Raw genomic sequence first — 21,802 nt, 5'->3', positions numbered from 1 at the left:
TTCCTCACACAGAGCCTGCAGTGTGAGGAAGGAGGGGGAGCCGTCAGCCGCCGGGGACACAGAGACATGTAATCAGGGCACTGATCACCAGTGCCCTGATTACTAAAAGGTAAAAAAACATACAAAATGCCCCCAACAGTGCCCACAGTGCCGCCATCAGTGTCCCCCATCAATGCCCACAATCAGTGCCCATAGTGCTGCCAGTCAGTGCCCATCAGTGCCTGCTCATCTAGGCACTGATGAGCACTGACTGGCAGCACTATGGGCACTGAGTGTGGGCACTGATGGTGCTGCCCATCAGTGTCCATCAGTGCCGCCCGTCAGTGTCCATCAGTGCCATCCGCCAGTGCCCATCAGTGCCGCCTCTCAGTGCCCATCAGTGCCGCCTCTCAGTGCCCATCAGTGCTGCCCGTCAGTGCCGCCTCTCAGTGCTCAGCAGTGCCACCTCTCAGTGCCCAGCAGTGCTGCCTATCAGTGCTCCTCAGTGCCGCCTATCAGTGCCGCCTATCATTGCCGCCTATCAGTGCTCATCAGTGCGGCATATTAGTACCTCCTCATCAGTGCCCATAAGTGCCACTTCATCAGTGCCCATCTGTGCAGCCTATCAGTGCCCATCAGTGCCGCCTCATCAGCGCACATCAGTGAAGGAGAAAAATTTATTTTCAAAATTTACTCGCTGAAAATAAGAAAAACTTTTTTTTTTCAAAATTTTCTGTCTTTATTCTTTTTTTTTGTAAAAAATAAAAAACCCAGAGGTGATTACATACCACCAAAAGAAAGCTCTATTTGTGTGAAAAAAATGATAAAAATTTCATATGGGTACAGTGTAGCATGACCGCGCAATTGTCAGTCAAAGTGTGACAGCGCTGAAAGCTGAAAATTGGCCTGGATGGGAAGGGGGTTTAAGTGCCCGGTAGGCAAGTGGTTAAGAAGCATTTGACTGGATTTAGTATGCTTGCAATAATAAAATATAGATGTATTGTATTCATAAATTTGTAAACCACGTGGAGTCCTGAATGTCATTTCCGTACATGCATTATAAATTGCTAGAATGTTTGCTGCACTTGTAGGTTTCACTAAGGTTTATTGAAACTAAGGCATCATTATAACATAAATGTAATTAGGCAAAGAGTTGCAGGAAACTACATTGTTCTAATGGGTTTTCAATTTCAGAGCCATCAAAGCTGTTTTCCCTGGAAAAAGAAGCATCGTTTTCTCTCGATCTACTTTTGCTGGATCAGGCAAACACTCAGGACACTGGCTTGGAGATAATGCTGCCAACTGGAATGATATTAAATGGGCTATACCAGGAATGCTTGAGTTCAATCTTTTTGGAATACCTTATGTAAGCACATTACATAAATAAGCCTGTAAAACAAATGGTCATCCATGGGAATTAGCACTAAATTGTGTTTATTTGGGTAGAACAACATGATCCATTTTATTGCCAATTGGATGTTTCTGTGAGCAGACAACACTGAGAACAGCAGAAAAATAAGCAACGATTAGAGAGGAAAATTTTAGCCTTGTAACTAGACAGCAGACCTCATAAAATAAGTGACAAAGCCAGCCAAAACTAGAAAGGACAGGACTAATACGCCAACCCTGATGCAGCAAAAAGCAGGGGCGTAGCGAGATACATAGTCATGTGCCACATCCTAAAAATCTTGAGATAGAGGAACAGCGGAAAAAAATGGACTTTCAAGGCACCATACGTAAAAAGAACAACACTTTATTGTTGATTAGCATAAAACCAGAAAAAAAAACGTCAACCATCCCCCAGGGGGGCGGAGACGATTGATCAAAATACAGGTGGCACGGTGAGATAAACTCTGTCACTAGGACATACAGGGTAACAAGAGTGGACAAAATTGCAATAGAATTTACAACTAACGTAGGTGAGGGCGCTATACGCTACAATCGGGGAGCACCCGAGATAGAGGGTAACGCAGAGCGTCCTCCACAATAAAGGTACAACTTGCACAAAGGAACAGGTTCATGTAGCCAGAAGCTCTACATCAGTGGTTCTTAACCTGGGTTCGATCAAACCCCAGGGGTTCGGTGAGTCAGTCTCGCGGGTTCGGCGGAGGTCATTTCTGAACAGGTCTCTGAAAGACAACAGCAGAAGTCACACTGATTTGCAGTAAATATTCATTATTATGTTTTTGTTTTTGTGTGAAAATCATGTTTTAATGGTTTTGTTCTATGTTCTTAATGGTTTTGTTCATTTTGTACACCTATGTATAAATACATACCTATGTTTTGAATTTGAAAAAAATCATATTTTATTTTTCCAATTAAGAGGGGTTCAGTGAATGCGCATATGAAACTGGTGGGGTTCAGTACCTCCATTAAGGTTAAGAACCACTGCTCTACATGTTTCGCCTGATGTTCAAGCTTCTTCCGGAGCTGTTAGGATACACGTTCCCTATAAAGGTGTCACTGGAGCCGACAATAGGGCGCCAAGAAGGTAGCCAAAGAGTACCATAAAGTGTTAGTAGTCACGAGGGACGACCTGCTGAGGCAACTCGTGGGAGCACGCACTGCCAAGGCCAGTTAGAAAATATTGATTGTCCGGGTAAAAAAAACGATTCAAATATGAACCGGTAAATAACATAGCAGAGCATAGGCTGAAGGGCTTAGTCAATAGCACTCCCTCCGGCAGAAAGAAATGTGCAGCGCGTTCTCCTGGTTTTCCTCATGGAACCGCAGATCGATGCCCCCGGATGGGGAAAAAACCACCATCAAAGAAGCTTGAACATCAGGTGAAACATGTAGAGCTTCTGGCTACATGAACCTGTTCCTTTGTGCAAGTTGTACCTTTATTGTGGAGGACGCTCTGCGTTACCCTCTATCTTGGGTGCTCCGCGATGGTAGCGTATAGCGCCCTCACCTACGTTAGTTGTAAATTCTATTGCAATTTTGTCCATTCTTGTTACCCTGTATGTCCTAGTGGCAGAGTTTATCTCACCGTGCCACCTGTATTTTGATCAATCGTCTCCGCCCCCCTGGGGGATGGATGACAAAACTAGAAAGGAATGAATTGATTATCTGGGCTCTAGTATGACATGGATTGAAGTATTTGTGGCAAGAAAAATGTCAACAAATGTTTCCCAGTGTTCTAGCATTTTTTGTGCATCTCCTTTTTTTTTTTAACAAATCAATTCTGTCCTTCTCTCCATCTAATGGTAGCACATACCTAAGCATTCCTGTCTTCTTCTGTGCTAATACCAGCCCCTCATCGGGTTGTTGCAGGAATAGAGGATCCAAACAATTTATGGCATACTAAACACTAACACTGGGATTTGTTATGAGCTCCTCTACCACACCAAAATGTACATATTGTTTAACCCAATAACACCAATGTAACACCATATGTAGTGTCACGGAAGTGGGCCTTCTTCAGAGCATTCCCAGCATTGAGACTGAACTGCAACCAACAACTTAGGTTCTCATAATAAAGATCTGGCTATCACTCGAATTAATCTGTAAAGGCTCGTTCACATGTGCCTCAATACCCCGTTTTTATGCTGCATTTATGCAGTATTTTTAAAGTCTCATACCTGCCCTTTAACCGGTTGCCGACTGCCCACAGTATATTTACTGCGGCAGTCGGCCCCGGCCAGGCAGAGTGACGTAGGTCTACGTCGCTCGCCTGTCATCCGCTTTAGAGCCAATAGCGGGCGAGCGCGCGCCCGCTGAGGCGCGTGCCTGCCTCGGCTCGTTCACGGAGGAGTGCGGGAGTGTGACCGGCAGACCCGATGTCCGCCGGTCACACTACGATCGTCGGTAGAACGGGAGAAAGGCGGAGCGGCTTATGTAAACAAGCCGCCTGTCATTCTCCCCTGTGTAAAAATGCAGATCAGACGGTTCTACTATGTAGAACCGTTGATCTTTGTTTTTACACTAGGAGACCTGTCCCCCTACAGTTAGAATCACGCCCCTAGGACACATTTAACCCCTCCCTGTCCAATATAGTTAACCCCTTCCCTGCCAGTGTCATTTTTGCAGTAACAGTGCATATATATAGCACTGATTACTGCAGTAATGTCACTGGTACCCCCAAAAGTGTCAAAAATGCCAGTCAAGGGTCCGATCTGTCCGCCGCAATGTCGCAGTACCGCAAAAAAAATCGCAGATCGCCGCCATTACTCGTTAAAAAAAAAAACACCAAAAATGACAAAAATCTTTCCCTTTGTTAGTAAACACGATAACTTTTGCGCAAACCAATCAAAATACGCTTTTTGCGATTTTTTTTTTTTTTACCAAACATATGTAGCGTAAAACAATTTGGCCGAAAATGTTAAAAAATTTTGATTTTTACATTTTTTGGGGGGGGGGAATTTCATATAAAAAAAGTGAAAAATATTGTTATTTTTGCAAAAATTGTCGCTCTTTTTTTGTTTATAGCGCATGATCAAAAAATCGCACAGGTGATCAAATACCACCAAAAGAAAGCTCTGTTTGTGGGGAAAAAAGGACGTGAAATTCGTTTAGGTACAGCGTCGCACGACCGCGCAATTGTCCATTAAAATCACGCAGTAAAAAAATCGCAAAAAAACCCCCTGGTCAGGAAGGGGGTAAAATCTTCCGGGGGTTAAGTGGTTAATGCCTGTCATGAATTCTACAGTGGGAACCACACAGTACAGTACACATAGGAAGCGGTAGTGTTGTGTTGTGGTCAAAATTAAGCAGCATGTCACTTTCATGAGGCATTGAAGCTTATCAGCCGCCTCCATCAATTGAAATGGTAATACGCTGTAACTGTACCTAGAACATTTATGGTGTGTTGGTGAAGCATATATAAAGTGTTAGCTGGGCAATGGGGGAGAGGCAGGGGAGATTCCTGTATCCCAGAATGTCCTGGAAAATAATAGAAAACTATTTTTAGTTTTAGGACAGATTAGCTCAGCCATTTCCTGTTTGTACAGAGCAGCTGTGTGGTAACACTATTTGCTTCTGTGTGCAGTCAAAAACATTAGGCCGGCCAGCAATACTGACAGTGCAAAGCAGGCATGGGCATCCGCAGGTAGGGGCAAGGGGGGGGCAAAAGCCCCCCCTTGGAATCTCAACTTCCCCTTTTAAGTGGTTGTTAAGCCACTTTATACTATCCTGTCTGTTCTGTTTAATAATCCTGTGTGCCTGTGTGTCTGTGTTTTAAAAAAATAAGCTGTTCTTTACCAGTTTTTAGAGGGCCGAGCGTCGCTCACGTGACCCGTCGGCTCTCTCCTCTCTCCGGCTGACAGCTGCCTGCAGCGGGCGGGGCCAAGGATTCCTCACTGATGTCAGTTGGGAGGGGAGGAGGAGGGGAAGAGGAGAGGAGGAGAGAGGTGGCGGGTCACGTGAGCGGCGAGTGGCACTCTATACTTGTAAAGAATGGCTTATTTTTATAAAAAACAGACACAGGGGCACACAGGATAATTAAACAGACTGTAGACAGGATATGACACTTTAAAGAAACTACAGCAGCAGGAGAGGAGGGGGGTTGGGCACTGACACAGGAGCAGACAGGCAGGGAGGGAGGGGGGGGGGAGAGAGGACAGAGGAGGACAGGAGGGCTGCGGATGATGGAGGCACATAAACTGACCACGGTTTCAGGGCTCAGCAGCCATGATATACCGTGGTCAGTTTACAGAAGGGAGGACATAGCCAGGCAGGATCAGCCAGGTATTTTAGGTGATAGAAGGGGCCAAATTACACAGCAAAGCACTGTGCTGTATAACATGCTTTAAGGGAATATACTCAAAATAAGTATAATGACTAAGCCCATCCCCTTCATGACATTGTTGAAAAGGGGCGGAGCATGGGTGACCTTAAAATTATGCCCCCTCCCCCTGAAAAAAGTTCTGCGGACGCCCATGAAAGCAGGAGCAGAGCTGGCAAAGCTTTTTGTGTCAATAAGTTTCAGTTCCCTTCAAGTGAGCATAAATACCTTTCCATTATCATCCTGGGCTGAACCAAGCCAAATGATGAAGCAAGTATACAAATACATCTTGCAGAGGAATCACAAAAATGCCTGATATCACACAGGGCCGGATCTAAGCTGTCTGATCTGAGGGTGCAGTAAAAAAAAAAAAAAAAAGGTCAAGTGGCTTGCTTTCTGAACTAAAAAATGATAGATAACAATTACACGCTAATGTTATTTGACAAAGACGATGCACAATATTGTGCTATACATTATATGAATTTTACATATATAATCTTTACCCCTGCTCTCTTTACATTAGATCGTGTGTTAAATACGTCTGACCATTGCACTCTGTAAGCTGTGCTGTATTTTGTACTTCTAACCGTGGGGCTCTGTATACTGTAATGTACTTTGCACACAATTGATTGCTGCACTTTGAGTGTACAAAGTGATGAGGATTATATAATGTATAATAGTCAGGCAGACAGAGTATGTAATATTCATTCCAGTGTGCAGAGTGCACTGATGAAAAAAGTATGTAATAGACAGCACAGCACATAGAGTGCAGGGCTCAAAAATATGTAATGTATACCACACAGTACTGAGAACAGTCATGGGTACAGGTCAGGGGCTGTTATTACTAAATACCTCCTTCCTTAAGCAACACCCCAGGAAAGTAACCATCCACCCATCTTTGCTCCCCCTGTCTTTAGATCTTCTCAGGGTCCCTATTCACAACTTCTTTCTGCACTTCCCATTCACAGCTCACCTTTGGTTTTCCTGTCTATAGCTCACCTCATCACCCCCTGCCCACTTCTGTACCTCACTTCTGCACCCCCCTGACCACAGCGTTAGTATTCGCACCACAGCTCCACCCACAGCTCTTATGTTGGCTTCCATCCCTCACCCATTCACAGCTCTCGCCCATCTGCACCTAGCATCCCCCTCCATCCACCGCTCTAACCCCTCTGCACTGAGCAGCCCCCCACCCAACAGCTCTCACCCCTCGGCACTTGGAACCCCCCACATCCATTGCTCTCATGCCCATATACACAGCTCTTTCCCATCTACACCTAGAACCCCCATGCATGGCTCTCAAATCTCTGCACCTAGCACCCTATCATCTATTGCTCGCACCTCTCTGCACCTAGCTCCCCCCCCTTACATCCACTGCTCTCACCCCTTTGTTGCAGACCCCCCACGTCCTCAGCTCTTACATTGACACCTAGCCCTCACCCATCTACAGCTCTCACCCCTCTGTACCTAGCACCCCCCCATCCACAGCTCTCATCCCAATATACACAACTTTCACTCATCTTCACCTAGCACCCCCTCTATCCATAGCTCTCATTTCTTTGCACCTAGCACCCCCCCCCTTCCACAAACTATGGCTGTCCCTGATCTGCACCTAGCACCCCCCCCCCCATCCACTGTACTTACCTATCAGCACCTAGCACCCCCCCATCCACAGCTCTCATCCCAATATACACAACTTTCACTCATCTTCACCTAGCACCCCCTCTATCCATAGCTCTCATTTCTTTGCACCTAGCACCCCCCCCCTTCCACAAACTACGGCTGTCCCTGATCTGCACCTAGCACCCCCCCCCCATCCACTGTACTTACCTATCAGCACCTAGCACCCCCCCATCCACAGCTCTCATCCCAATATACATAACTTTCACTCATCTTCACCTAACACCCCCTCTATCCATAGCTCTCATTTCTTTGCACCTAGCACCCCCCCGTTCCACAAACTACGGCTGTCCCTGATCTGCACCTAGCACCCCCCCATCCACTGTACTTACCTATCAGCACCTAGCACCCCCCCATCCACAGCTCTCATCCCAATATACACAACTTTCACTCATCTTCACCTAGCACCTCCTCTATCCACAGCTCTCATTTCTTTGCACCTAGCACCCCCCCGTTCCACAAACTACGGCTGTCCCTGATCTGCACCTAGCACCCCCCCCATCCACTGTTCTTACCTATCAGCACCTAGCACCCCCCCATCCACTGCTCTCACCTCTCTGCATCTAGCACCCCCCCCTCCATTGACACCTCCCATCCCCATATACACATCTCTCACCTAACTACACCTATCATCCCCTCCCCCATCCAACGCTCTCAGCCTGTTCCCTACCCTTGTAATTTCACTTAATCACAAATTTAGACTGGGACTAGAAGCATACTTACTCTCTAAAAAAACAGAATATCTGAAGGTAGGGGGGACATAATATTCCAACCTTCTACACTGTCCTGAAACTACATAAGTCCTTAACAAAACACCCATGGAGACCAATTGTTTCCGCAATTAAAAACCACTGGAAAAAATAGGGAAATATGTGGATTCCCTGATTAAAGAAATGGTATACACACTTCTTCCTTACATCAAGGACCCTAGAGATGTACTCCTTAAGTTGCTCCACCTAACGGTTCCGGAGGGAGCCAAATTAGTCAGAATAGATGTGGATACTTTATATACATCGATTCTCCGTGAGTGGAGGCTAAAAGTGGAAGCCCACTTCTTGGAGGTAGAACACCCCCTAGTAGGTTCCCATAATGAATTTATCTTGGAACTGCTGGACTTCATGCTCAATCACAATTACTTTCAATTTTTGGGTATGAATTTCAAACAAGTGAGAGAGACAAGTATGGGTGCACCGTGGGCTCCTGCCTACACATGTGTTCATTTTGGCCTCTAGTAAGTGGACCTAATCCATCTATCCACTATGTACCTCAGCCATTGTGCCTTTTGGCTAAGTTACATCGATGACGTGATTATGGTGTGGATCGGGTCAACTGAACAATTGATAGAATTTATGGAACAACTAAATCAGAATGAGAGGAATATTAGGATCACCTATACCCACAGTGAAAAGACACTTTCCTTCCTGGATTTTTCAAATCTCTATCGATGAAACAAAAATCATTACTAAATCATTTTGCAAAGAAACTGCGGCTAATACTCTTCTGCTAGCCAAAAGGCATCACCCAAGTTCCCTGATCCGGGTAATCCCAATGGGTCAATTGCTACGGATCAGGAGAAATTGCTCTAAAAATCATGACTCCAGCGATGAAGCCACTGATATGTATAAACGTTTTAGGGAGAGAGAGTATTCTCATAAGACCATTAGGAGAGGAAGAAAGAAGGCAGGAGAATGTAATAGGGAAACATTACTCGACAATTCAAAAAAGATAACTAACCTTAACCAGGAGGATTATCCTAGAACAGGGGTGGGGAACCTTTTTTCTGCCAAGGGCCATTTGGGTATTTATAAAATCATTCGGGGGCCGTACAAAATTATCAACTTAAAAATGTGCCTGTTATATTTGGTCAAACATTTAATTAACTCACCCCTAATGTGATGGCTGCAACTGCTTCTCTTTGGTGAGGTGTGTGATGTTAGCTGGTATTGATGATGTTGCTACTCGCAACTGGTTTTCCAGGTTTGCGTCGGTCAGTCTGGAGAGCAGTCGACTCTTTGTGGTGGTAAGTTTTGAAAAGAACTGCTGGCGGGTACTGCTGTTGGGTACAGCTGGCTGCTACTGCTGGTGGGTACAGCTGGCTGCTACTGCTGGTGGGTACAGCTGGCTGCTACTGCTGGTGGGTACAGCTGGCTGCTACTGCTGGTGGGTACTGCCAGCTCTGGCTGGTACTGCTGGCTCTGGCTGGTACTGCTGTGTGTGCTGCTGGCAGGAAATGCTGGCTAGCAGAGACGCCTCGCTGGAGGAAGAGGCGATGTTTCCTGTATTGGTCACAGGCGGAGTGCATTTGATATCACTCCGCCTGTGACTCACTAAGACTGTCAGAAGGGAGCCGAAACTATATATGAAGCATCGGCTCCATTCTGACAGATCAGCTGAGAGACACAGACTCAGCTGCATGGGGGGCCAGACCAAATGACTTCGAGGGCCGCATACGGCCCCCCGGCCGTGGGTTCCCCACCCCTGTCCTAGAATCATCACTAGATATGTCTCACCATAGCAACAAATTAAGAATATCTTGGAGAGACACTGGCACATCTTAACTTGGTGTCCCCACTGATAGCTGAGATAGTGGGACCATGACTGCTACTCACAGCTTATAGGGCCGGTAACCTTAATGACTCTTTGGTTCATTCAGTGTATCAGCAAACTCCGATAAAAAAATGGCTGACTGACCTTACTCCTATCTGTGGGATGCATGCTTGTGGGCACTGCCAGATATGTACATTTTTTTTAAAAGCTGATGTCTTTGCCAATTTTGACAGGACAAAAAAAAATAAAAATTCATCAGTTCATCAATTGCTCTACAACTAGGGTAATTTATATATTGATTTGTCCTTGCAATAAGATTTATGTAGGGAAAACAAAGAGACAACTCTATATCAGAATTGTTGAACACATCGCTAGCATTAAGAAGAAAGATGATGAACGACCTCTGGCAGTGCACTTTTCCCAGTTCAACCAAGGTGATCCCAAAGGGTTAAAAGTGAAGGGTATCTATGTACTCAATTTACCAACTAGAAGATCTGACTTCGACACTATTCTCCTTCAAAAGAAGAAAATGTGGATATATAGACTTTGTTCTTTAGTCCCTAATGGGTTAAATTATGAATGCAACTTACAACCCTTTTTGGAGGCATGATCTAATGCTATGCTATTTCTTATAGTGTGTGGGCGGAGCAAATCGTTTTTTCCTTAAAAATTTCTGACCCTGCCTATCTATTTATTCCTTTATTTCCTTAATATGTAAATGGTTTGCTCTCGTGGCTGAAATATAATATAATCATTCACTCCGTTGTTAAAGCGGAGTTCCGCCTCCCCCTCCAAAAATTAAAAGTCAGCAGCTACACATACTGTAGCTGCCCGACTTTTAACCACTTTACCCCCAGCCCTATTTCGGACACTTTTTGTTCACAAGTTAAAACCAGTATTTTTTCCTAGAAAACTACTTAGAACCCCCAAACATTATATATATATATTTTTTTTTAGCAAAGACTCTGGAGAATAAAATGTCGGTCATTGCAAAAATTTTTGTCACGCGGTATTTGCGCAGCGGTCTTTAAAACGCCATTTTTTTGGAAAAAATTTGAAAAATCACATTTCACTGCATTTAAAAAATACTAAACAGTAAAGTTAGCCCATTTTTTTTGTATATTGTGAAAGATGATGTCACGCCGAGTAAATAGATACCAAACATGTTACAGTTTAAAATTGCGCCCCCCCGTGGGATGGCGACAAACTACGGTCAATAGAGATCTCAATCTGCGACACTTTAAATTTATTTAACGGTTACCAGTTTAGAGGTAGAGTGTAGCTCTTTTTTTAAATTATTGCCCATGCTCTGGCGATCGCGGCGATACCTCACATGTGTGGTTTGAACAGCGATTTCATTTGCGGCTCGACTTGCGTATACGTTTTTTTTGTGCGCGAGCTAACGGTGACGGGGGCGGCTAAATTTTTTTTTTTTTTTCCTATTTCTTTTTTCTTTTTTTTTAAATTTATTACAGTTTTTTTAAAAAAAAAATCTGATCACTTTTATTGCTGTCACAAGCAATGTAAACATCCCTTGTGACACCAATATGCAGTGACAGGTACACTTTATGGAGGGATCGAGGGTCTAAAAGACCCTAGACCCCTCCACTACACTTCCCTGTATGCAAAACGCCGAAAACGGCATTTTTGCATACAGCCGTTTTTCAAAACTGCCGCCTTTTGCAGCACAGTAACCCGGATGTGACGTCATGGACGCCGCCTCCGGGTTACGTCATCGGAGACCCGATCGATGCCGTTTCCGGCATTCATCGGGATTCCATCCAGCCGGCGGACGTGCCGGCTGGGTGCTCGGGGCTCCCGGTGGGACGGGAGCCCCGAGCAAAGCCGCGGAAGGCGGCGGGAGGGGGGGGACGTCCCCTCCCGCCCCCCGGGTAACGATCGAGCGGCTCCCGAGCCGCATCGATCGTTACCGACGGAAAGCCGACCGTCGGCTTCAAACAACGGTACCGGGATGATGCCTCTAACTAGAGGCATCATCCCGGTATAACCACTCAAAGTCAGCCGACGTAGATCTACGTGGCTGGTCGTTAAGTGGTTAATATTAGGACACTTACCTGTCCTGGAGTCCAACAATATCGGCACCGCAGCCGATGTTTCCATTGGCTGTCGGGTGCTGCCGCTGCCATTGCCGGTAAGGGAACCCGGCAGTGAAGCCTTGCGGCGTTCCCGCTCCTCTTGCACAATTGGCACTTTTGAGGAGCGGGGGGAGCAGCATGGGCATTCGCAGGTAGGGGCAAGGGGGGGGCAAATGCCCCCCCCCCGGAATCTCAACTTCCCCCTTTAAAGTGATATTTAAGCAACTTTATACCATCCTGTCTGGTCTTTTTAACCACTTTACCACCGGAGGATTTTGCTGTCTTCCGTCCAGGCCACTTTTTGCGATTCGGCGCTCTGCAACTTCAACTGACAATTGCGCGGTCGTGCGACGCCGTACCCAAACGAAATTTACGTCATTTTTTTCCCACAAACAGAGCTTTCTTTTGGTGGTATTTGATCACCTGTGCGATTTTTACTTTTTGCGCTATAAACAAAAAAAGAGCGTTTATTTTGAAAAAATAACAATATTTTTAACATTTTTTTATATGAAATTCCCCCCAAAAAAGATGTAAAAACCAATTTTTTTAAAAACTTTTGGCCAATTTGTTTTATGCTACCTATGTTTGGTAAAAAAAATCGCAATAAGCGTATTTTGATTGGTTTGCGCAAAAGTTATTGCGTTTACTAACAAAGGGAAAGATTTCTGTCATTTTTGGTGTTTTTTTTTTAACGCGTAATGGCGGCGATCTGCGATTTTTTTTGCGGGACTGCGACATTGCGGCGGACAGATCGGACCCTTGACTGACATTTTTGACACTTTTGGGGGTACCAGTGACATTACTGCAGTAATCAGTGCTATATATATGCACTGTTACTGTAAAAATGACACTGGCAGGGAAGGGGTTAATTTTATTGGAGAGGGAGGGGTTAATGTATGCCTGGTGCTTACTGACGTGTAGGGGGGGAGGTGACTGTGTGAGTCATGGACAGATCGGATGTCCAGCTATGCTGAACACTGCGATCTGTCACTCCCTGTCACTATGGAGATCCGCCCGCTGTGTTTACACACAGCGGGCGGATCTCCAGACTCGATCCCCGACGATCGGGTAAGAGCAGCGGCGATCGCCGCTGCTCCTCCCCTGGCCCGACTCCCGCTGTGAATGAAAACAGCGGGAGCGAGCCTCCGGCGGCGCGCAAGCGCCGCCCAGAAGGGGGAGTGTCTAACGACGTTAATACTACGTCGCTGGACAATAACGAACCACTTTGCCGCAGTAGTATTACTGTGAGCGGTTCTAAAGTGGTTAATAGACCTGTTTGCCCCAGAGTCTGTGTTTTAAAAAAATAAGCCATTCTTTACCAGTTTTCAGAGGGCTGAGGCCGCTCACATGACCCCTTGTCTCTCTCCTCTCCCTATCTGACAGCTGCCTGCAGCGGAGAAGACAGAGGAGGACAGGAGAGCTATGGATGACGGAGGCACATAAACTGACCACAGTGTCAGGGCTTAGTCGCCATGGTATACCGTGGTCAGTTTACAGAGGGGAGGACATAACCTGGCAGGATCAGCCAGGTATTTTAGGTGATAGAAGGGGCCAAATTACACAGCAAAAAGCTCTGTGTTGTATAACATGCTTTAAGGGAACAGGATCAATTTTTTTTTTTAGGTTAACAAATGCTTTAAAAATAAATGCTCCTGTTTGCTCTTTAAAATTAATACTCAAAATAAGTATACGGAATAAGCCCCTCCCCTTCATGACATTGTTGAAAAAGGGGCAGAGCATTGGTGACCTTAAAATGTTGCCCCCCCCCCCCCTAAAAAAAAGTTCTGCGGACGTCCATGGGGAGCAGGTATTTGACAGATACCTGCTCCCACTTCCGTTCGCTGGGCAACAGAAGTTCCCCTCCCTTCCCCTGAAGTATTCTGGGACGCTAAAGGTCCCAGAAGACTGCATCCACCAATCCAGGGTGTATCGCGCGACTTGCGCATGCACAGTGGGCACCCAGCTTTCACTTTTGTGACTGTGGGAAGATTTGTGCAATCTGGAATGAATCTCAGGATAACCTAGTCCTAAAATGCATGGCATAAAAACAATACCTTGCCCCTATGCCTTACCCCTGTGTAAACATGTGAACTTGTGAAAATGCTGTACTCAGACCTAGAACCAGTCACAAGAGTGCAAAGATTGCTTTTAGTGATAGAATTTATCGATTTTGTATACTGCTGATTCATATTGTAACATATGCATACATATTGTCAGGAATTATTCTATGCAAAGTTATTAAGTGGCTAACCGGTCTTGAACTTCACATCAAATATTTATTTGGAAAATTAGATAACGGTGGGTACATACTGTATGCATATCTTCCAGTTTTAAAATATCTAAAAATCAGATTATTTTTTGTTTGTGATCATATTTGAGAAACTTGTCCAAATATTAGGTATTTAACCACTTAAGCCCCGGAAGATTTTACCCCCTTCCTGACCAGGGGGTATTTTGCGATTCGGCACTGCGTGATTTTAACGGACAATTGCGCGGTCGTGCGACACTGTATCTAAACGAATTTGGCGTCCTTTTTTTCCCACAAACAGAGCTTTCTTTTAGTGGTATTTGATCACCTGTGCGATTTTTTTGATCACGCGCTATAAACAAAAAAAGAGTGTAAATTTTGCAAAAATAGCAATATTTTTCACATTTTTTTATATGAAATTCCTCCCAAAAAAAATGTAAAAATCAAAATTTTTTAACATTTTCGGCCAATTTGTTTTATGCTACCTATGTTTGGTAAAAAAAACAATATCGGCACCGCAGCCGATGTTTCCATTGGCTGTCGGGTGCTGCCGCTGCCATTGCCGGTAAGGGAATCCGGCAGTGAAGCCTTGCGGCCTTGATCAATAATCAAAAAGCGTATTTTGATTGGTTTGCGCAAAAGTTATCGCGTTTACTAACAAAGGGAAAGATTTTTGTCATTTTTGTTGTTTTTTTTTAACGCGTAATGGCGGCGATCTGCGATTTTTTTTGCGGTACTGCGACATTGCTGCGGACAGATCGGACCCTTGACTGACATTTTTGACACTTTTGGGGTTACCAGTGACATTTCAGCTATACATATGCACTGTTACTGTAAAAATACACTGGCAGTGAAGGGGTTAACTTTTTTTTGAAAGGGAGGGGCTATGTGTGTCCCCAGGGGCGTGCTTTCTACTGTGATTGGCTGTGGCTTCAGATGTATGAAGAGTGATCAACGGTTCTACATAGTAGAACCGTATGATCATCCTTCATACACAGGGGAGAATGACAGGCAGCTTGTTTACACAAGCCGCCTGACTTTCTCCCTCTCCCCCGCCGATCGCAGAGTGACCGGCGGACATCGGCTCCGCCGGTCACACGCGCGGGGGGGTCCGTGACCACGCGGGAGCGGGAGTGCGCCTCCGGCGGCGCGCGCTCGCTCCCTAGACCCTCACAAGCAAGCGACGTAGACGTAGTTTGCCTGTGAGGGGCTGACCGCCGACGTAGATAGTCGTGCGGCGGTCGGCAAGTGGTTAAGGCAGAGAGCATACATGGCACCTCGTGCATTTAGTTCACACGCCACACGCGCGGGGGGGTCCGTGACTACGTGGGAGCGCGCCTCCGGGGGCGCGCGCTTGCTCCCTAGACCCTCACAAGCTAGTGACGTAGCCCTACGTCACTTTGCCTGTGAGGGGCTGACTGCTGACGTAGATCGGCGTTAGGCAGTCGGCAAGTGGTTAATAAACAGAACTTATATTTTTGCCTGATTGCTAGCCAATATGCTGTGTGAGTAGGTTTGAAAAATATAGTTACACTATTTAATAAGTGTTTTATCATGACTTTTTTAGATTGGAGCTGACATTTGTGGCTTTTTTGAAGATAGCTCTGAAGAGCTATGCAGACGATGGATGCAAGTTGGTGCTTTTTATCCATTCTCTAGAAACCACAATGCTGAAAACTACAAGGTAATTCTGATTTTTAGAACAAATACGAAGTTGAAAATGTTATATTCTTTCAGTCAAGCTTTGTTTTTAGCGGAATGGCGTTGGGTTTGAGTTTCTATTGGGGTTTTACTGTTGTATATTTTGCCGTTAGGTGGAATTATCATCACATACTATCCTAGTGGCAGAAAGTTGGAGTAAATCTCCTCAAAGGGCCAATAAACAGCAATAAAAATAGTTGTGTGTTTCACCACTCTGTCCAAAACAAGGAAACATTAATATTATAACTTATAACTATAAAGTATAATTATAACTTTGTAGGCTGTATACACCCTACAAAGCAATTTCTTTATCATATAGTAGAGCACAGGGGCTTCCATAAATCATTATGACTGGGTTATATGCAGCTCCCTTTAGGTGACTGGACACAAACAAAAAGAGGGGCTTCAGGGACATTACCTATACAGACCTCCTACTCCCAGCTAGTCTAGTTTTTTGCTAGTGTCCTTAGATGATGGACTTCATGTTCCATTTGTCTTTTCTTTGAAGACTGTTCCTTCATCACTCCATCGCACCATAGACACTGCTGCTTTTTATGCAGCTTTTGGATCACTTGACCCGGCAGAGCCCTGGGAGACTGTACCTGGACCCTATACAAGATGTGGTTCTATAGTGTTGCTTCTTCTCTGGATCCTGCTGTGGATGCTCTGCTTAGTTTGTAGTGCAGAGTGTGGGGTTAGCCAGTGGTGTATTTTGGTTTTGTGCTGCCCTAGGCAAGACTAAAATTGGGCGCCCCCCCTCCCCCTCCAAAGTAAGTTTGCCCCACTCCTTCCTTAACGGATGTGACTCCCTCCAAAATTGAAGTCAAGCCCCAGCGGGAACCCCTGAGATCTCACGAGAGGGGGGGGGGTTGTGAGAGCGAGAGAGGAGGTTGGGTGAGGGAGAGAGAGATGGGGGATGAGAGAGAGAGGGGTGAGAGAGAGAGGGGGTGAGAGAGAGAGAGAGAGGGGGATGAGAGAGAGAGAGAGAGAGGGGATGAGAGAGAGAGAGGGGGGGTGAGAGAGAGAGAGAGGGGGGGATGAGAGAGAGAAAGAGGGGGGATGAGAGAGACAGAGGGGGATGAGAGAGAGAGAGAGAGAGAGAGAGAGAGAGGGGGGATGAGAGAGAGAGAGGGGGGATGAGAGAGAGAGAGAGGGGGGGTGAGAGAGAGAGAGAGGGGGGTGAGAGAGAGAGAGAGAGAGGGGGGGATGAGAGAGAGACAGAGGGGGGATGAGAGAGACAGAGGGGGGATGAGAGAGAGAGGGGTGAGAGAGAGAGGGGGGTGAGTGAGAGAGAGAGGGGGGGGTGAGAGTGAGAGAGAGAGGGGTGAGAGAGAGAGAGGGTGAGAGAGGCAGCTCTAGCAACCAGTGGCCAGTAGAGTCTCAGGTGGAGGGGGGGCTGCTTTTTGCTGCCCCCCTGCAAAGTGCCGCCCTAGGCCTGGGCCTTGTTGGCCTAGGCCAAAATACAGCACTGGGGTTAGCTGTAGGGTGCTTTACAGGTCCAGAACCTGGTTGGCTGGCATTTGCCCACCAGGCAGGGCAAAGACAGGAAGGGGTTAAATCTTCCTTATTCCTGCTACTGAGTACAGGGTAAATGCATAGGGGGGGGGGGGGGGTTTGGGACTTTAATTGAGGCGCACAGTGGGAGTGCCATGCCACTCCATCCCGGTTCAATTGTGAAGGAAAGGGGAGGTTGGGACTTTGAGTGAGAGGCGTGACCAGGCTGGCAGAGAACAATCGGCATGTTTATTGGTACATATAGTTCAAATGACATATACAATGTTTTACAAAAAATTGTTGCATAATAGAAAAAAAAATAAGTAGTCCCATGGTCCAATTGCATAGAGATCAACAGAGTGGGATTCCATATATGATGGAGTATTAAGGAGTATGCATAGTATCGCAAATAGGGATTCCAAGTGGTAATAATATAGTAGTAGGATTAAGAACATCATAAGCTCTACGCGTTTCGTGGCCCGAATCGCCACTTCATCAGGAGCAGATGAACAAAATCTAAGAGGAAACATATAAGGAAATTGGCACAATGCTGATAATATGTATTGGAGAAGAGGGAGAGGGAAAAGGGGGCGAACCCCCATACATACCCATACTTGCATGAGGCTCAGATGGTAGTTGGAGGGGAGAGTGGGTGTGACCCCATGAAGTCTCACCGGGAGCTGAGGGCACACAAAGTCGGCGGGGCAGGCAGAGCGAGCCGCACACATGGTGAGTGTGGGCTGAGGTCGATTTGTAAGAAGATGAAGATATGTAGCAGCATAGAGGGATGTCTATCAAAAATATATATATGTAAATGATCTTGTTAGTAACATTGGGATAAAAAGTTATTAGAAGTACACCATAGTGCTGCTGCAGAATGAGATAAGAAGGAAAAGAAAAAAAGTTGTATGTAATGATATATATTGTATAATGTTTATAGAATGAATAAGGAGTATGTGGTCCTATGATATAATGTAACATCATAAATAAAAGAGTATATATATATATATACATATACATATATGATCATGTACTGTAATATAGTATAATGCATAAAAAATGTACAGGGTAAAAGCCCTTTAAACATTTATCTCGGGGTATCCATTTTTTACCTTTTTTTACTTGAGAAAAAACTGCTGTGTACCCACCTAGGGGTGTCTTTAGGTGTTCTAGGAGGGCAGGGTTTATGGTGTTTTTTTTTTGTCAGTTTCCTACTGGGGGGGTGCATGGTGTGGTACTGTTGTGCTGTTTTTTTTTTTTTTTTTACTTGGTGTCACTGCACTGAACGTGTGCAGCACCCACTAATTCCCTAACAACTATCAAAAGGAAGCCATCATATACAGTAGTGGCGGAAAAATCACTGTTCAATTTTGCCCTTGTGCTAGATAGAGTGCAGCAGGAGGAGACAAGGGAAAGATTCTTCACCTTCTGAGGCATATGCATGCTACAGCAGGGGTGTAACTACAGGGGTTGCAGGGGCTGCGGTCGCAACCGGGCCCCATGCTCCAGGGGGCCCTGTGCAGCTCCCCTGTACACCTGGATAGGAGGGGCGGCAGGGGCCGCATGTAGAGAAATCACTGCCCTCCTTTTTCCTCCTGTAGCTGCAGGGGGAAAATGGAGGAGATTGATTCCTCGGTATGCAGCCCCCGCCACTCCTCCTATCCATCCAGTTCACTTGTGTTCTGCTGTCTCTGGGCCACTGTGTGCTCCCCTGGTCCCCCCCCTACTGTGCCCAACCCTACTGAGCTCCCCCCCACTGTGCTGCCCCCCCCTACTGTGCTCCCTACCCTCTCCTGCCAGCTGTTGCAGGGGATGTGTCACAATAGAGAACCAGGAAGGGGTCGGTAAATATGTAATTTACCAGCTCCTTCCTTTTCTCAATGGACAGAGTCATAGTCAGTGACATTGTAAAAAAATAAAATAAAATGATAAAAAATAATACAATTAAAATACCAAAAAAATAAAAACAACTGACACCAGTGGGTGAACTTCCAGGATCGTAAAGGTCACACTTGCAACTGGGCCCTGGCATTCCGCCACTGTGGGGAGGCCCCAACATGGCAGGAAGGTGGCCCACTGCAGAACTTGTGAAAGGGTCCCGCAACGAGAGTCCCGCAATGAGAGTAAAGGGCCCCAGGATCAGTGGGAAGAGTCCCAGGCTTGAAGGGAAGGGCCCTGGCCAGGGGTCCAGGGGGCCCTTCATGGTTTCCTGCACCGGGGCCCTGAAGGTTCTAGTTACGCCTCTGTGCTACAGAAATTTGTTTCGAAAACTTAAGGAGACTATTGCTAGTATTAACCAATGCTAAGCTGTGAGCCTTTGAGCCCCCGTTCACACTGGGGCGACCTGTGAGGCGACCTGGTCGCCTCACAGGTCGCCGCAGGTCGCCTCCCATAGGGAAGCTGCGGACCCGTTCTGATAGGAGCGACACAAGTCGCTCCGACTCAGAAAAAGGGTCCGGAGCTTCTTTGGGGCGACCAGGAGGCGACCGCCATAGACTTCAATGTTACGAAGTCCGTGGCGGCCGCTCCGAGGTCGCGGCGCGCTGCTCGCACCGCGACCTCGGAGGTCGCGGTGCGAAGTAGCATCGCCCCAGTGTGAATGGGGGCTTATTTAGCAAGGGAGTAGCCTGAGTCTGCTGGCCCAAAGATTTCCAGTATCTGTTCTTTAAAATTCCCTTACCTTCACCAGCTAATACATTTCTGGTCCATGTGCTGGTTGATCCTGTCCTGTATGGTGACTGGCCTCATGAGGAGTATTCTTTTTAATCTCCTCCAAATGTTTTGCACAATAATGTCCTATTGAAGAAGGTTTCCTTAGCATATGACTAGAAAAAAAAATGGGAATGCTAATAAATTATGATGTGGTGAACACTCTCTAGTAGCCTACCCACTCACTCTTAAATATACAGTAGACTAAAGATTGGGGCTTCTTGCCAAAAAACAGCATAGAAGAAAAATGGGCAAATAGAAAGAGTATCCTTTACCATATCTGATGAGCCACCTGGGAATGGTTACAAAAACATATCAACCTACGATTGGTGTAGCAAAAAGTATTACGTTTTATTGTAAATACAATATAAGCAAATGCAAGATGTAGAGAATTTATGTAAACCAAACACCTTCCCACCATCACCATTAAAAAAGACAATGTTGTCATAAAAATAAAAGACCACACGATGCACCAGATGCCATACTTTCACATACACAGGAAATCAAATCATAATTGTTGGTAAAGCAATAAGCAATAATTCAATAAAAGTGCATGGAATTGACCAAAAATGACTCCTTGAATGGTGCAGCAAGTATAGAACAAATACAGATCAATGAGTATGGCCACCAAAAATATAGGTAATCAGTTTTCTAAAGATGCTGCGACATTGAACTGAGTCAGAGGATGCGCGCCATACATTAGCATGTCATGGACACTAAACCTGCTGGATACATATAGTGAAGCAGTAATTCAGGCACAGTCCAGAGAAGTGAATGTCTAAACCAGCCTTTCTCAACCAGTATGCTGCGCCGCCAGAGTTCCTGAGGTGTGCCGCGGAATCCTGGGAGAGAAAGGCTGTCAGTTGAGCCCGATCTCCCAATCCCCTGCCGAACTGTACATCGGCACAGCGAGGGAGCTCCGTCAGCTTCAAAAGTGAAAGTAAAGGGAGGAGGAGTTTGTGCTGTGCTCTCTGCTTCCCCCTACAGTGTAGTACCCGGTTGAATAAGAAAAAGGTATTGTGCTAGAACGTTTTAAAAGGGCTTTATACGTGTGTGTGTTCATATGTGTGTGTTTATGTGTGTGTGTCTGTACATGTGTGCACATGTGTCTGTATTTCTGTACGTGTGTATGTGTACATGTGTGCACATGTGTCTGTACTTGAGTATGTGTGTGTATGTACTAGGGATCCACCGATTATCGGCAAGGCCGATAAATCGAGGGCCAATATGCACTTTCCCCGATATATCGGAATCGGCCCCGGAGGTTACCGATATTGCCGATATTGTCGTGATGTCATTGCGTATGTTGCACCACGCGCCTCTGCGCACTGGGGCAGCTTCTGCCTTCTTAGGCCGCCTACCTCAGCCTCGTCTGGAGTCGGGGAGTCTCGGGACAGTGAGTGTACAGTGCACACTGTGTATTTAACACGGCCGCCACATACACCCACCCACTCACAGCTGCCCAGTGCCAGCCAGCCAGCCAACCACACACCCACAGGCCTGTACCAGCCAGCCAGCCAAAGGCCCTGCCTGTACCAGTTAACCAGCCACAGGCCCTTGGCTTGTACCAGCCAGCCACCCACCACACAGGGTGCCAGCCACCCACCAAAGGGGGCCAGCCAG

The 21,802-nt window shown here is 46.1% G+C and overlaps 1 protein-coding gene across 1 annotated transcript in view; it reads left to right on the top strand.

Moving 5' to 3' along the window:
• Positions 1-21,802, top strand: part of LOC309550280 (maltase-glucoamylase-like) — a gene marked incomplete at its 5' end in the record, with an annotated part of 526,737 nt that overhangs the window by 148,926 nt on the left and 356,009 nt on the right. Inside the window, 2 exons of the mRNA XM_082250685.1 lie at positions 1,174-1,345; positions 15,843-15,959. Of these exons, the coding sequence (XP_082106811.1) occupies positions 1,174-1,345; positions 15,843-15,959 (289 nt within the window). The remainder of the gene's footprint in view (positions 1-1,173; positions 1,346-15,842; positions 15,960-21,802) is intronic.

The sequence above is a fragment of the Pelophylax lessonae genome (assembly GCF_965119305.1).
Source record: "Pelophylax lessonae genome assembly, chromosome: 3".
In the NCBI taxonomy this organism is placed as follows: Eukaryota; Metazoa; Chordata; class Amphibia; order Anura; family Ranidae; genus Pelophylax; species Pelophylax lessonae.
Note: the sequence above shows the minus strand (reverse complement) of the source record. Positions and strands in the feature narration are given on the sequence as shown.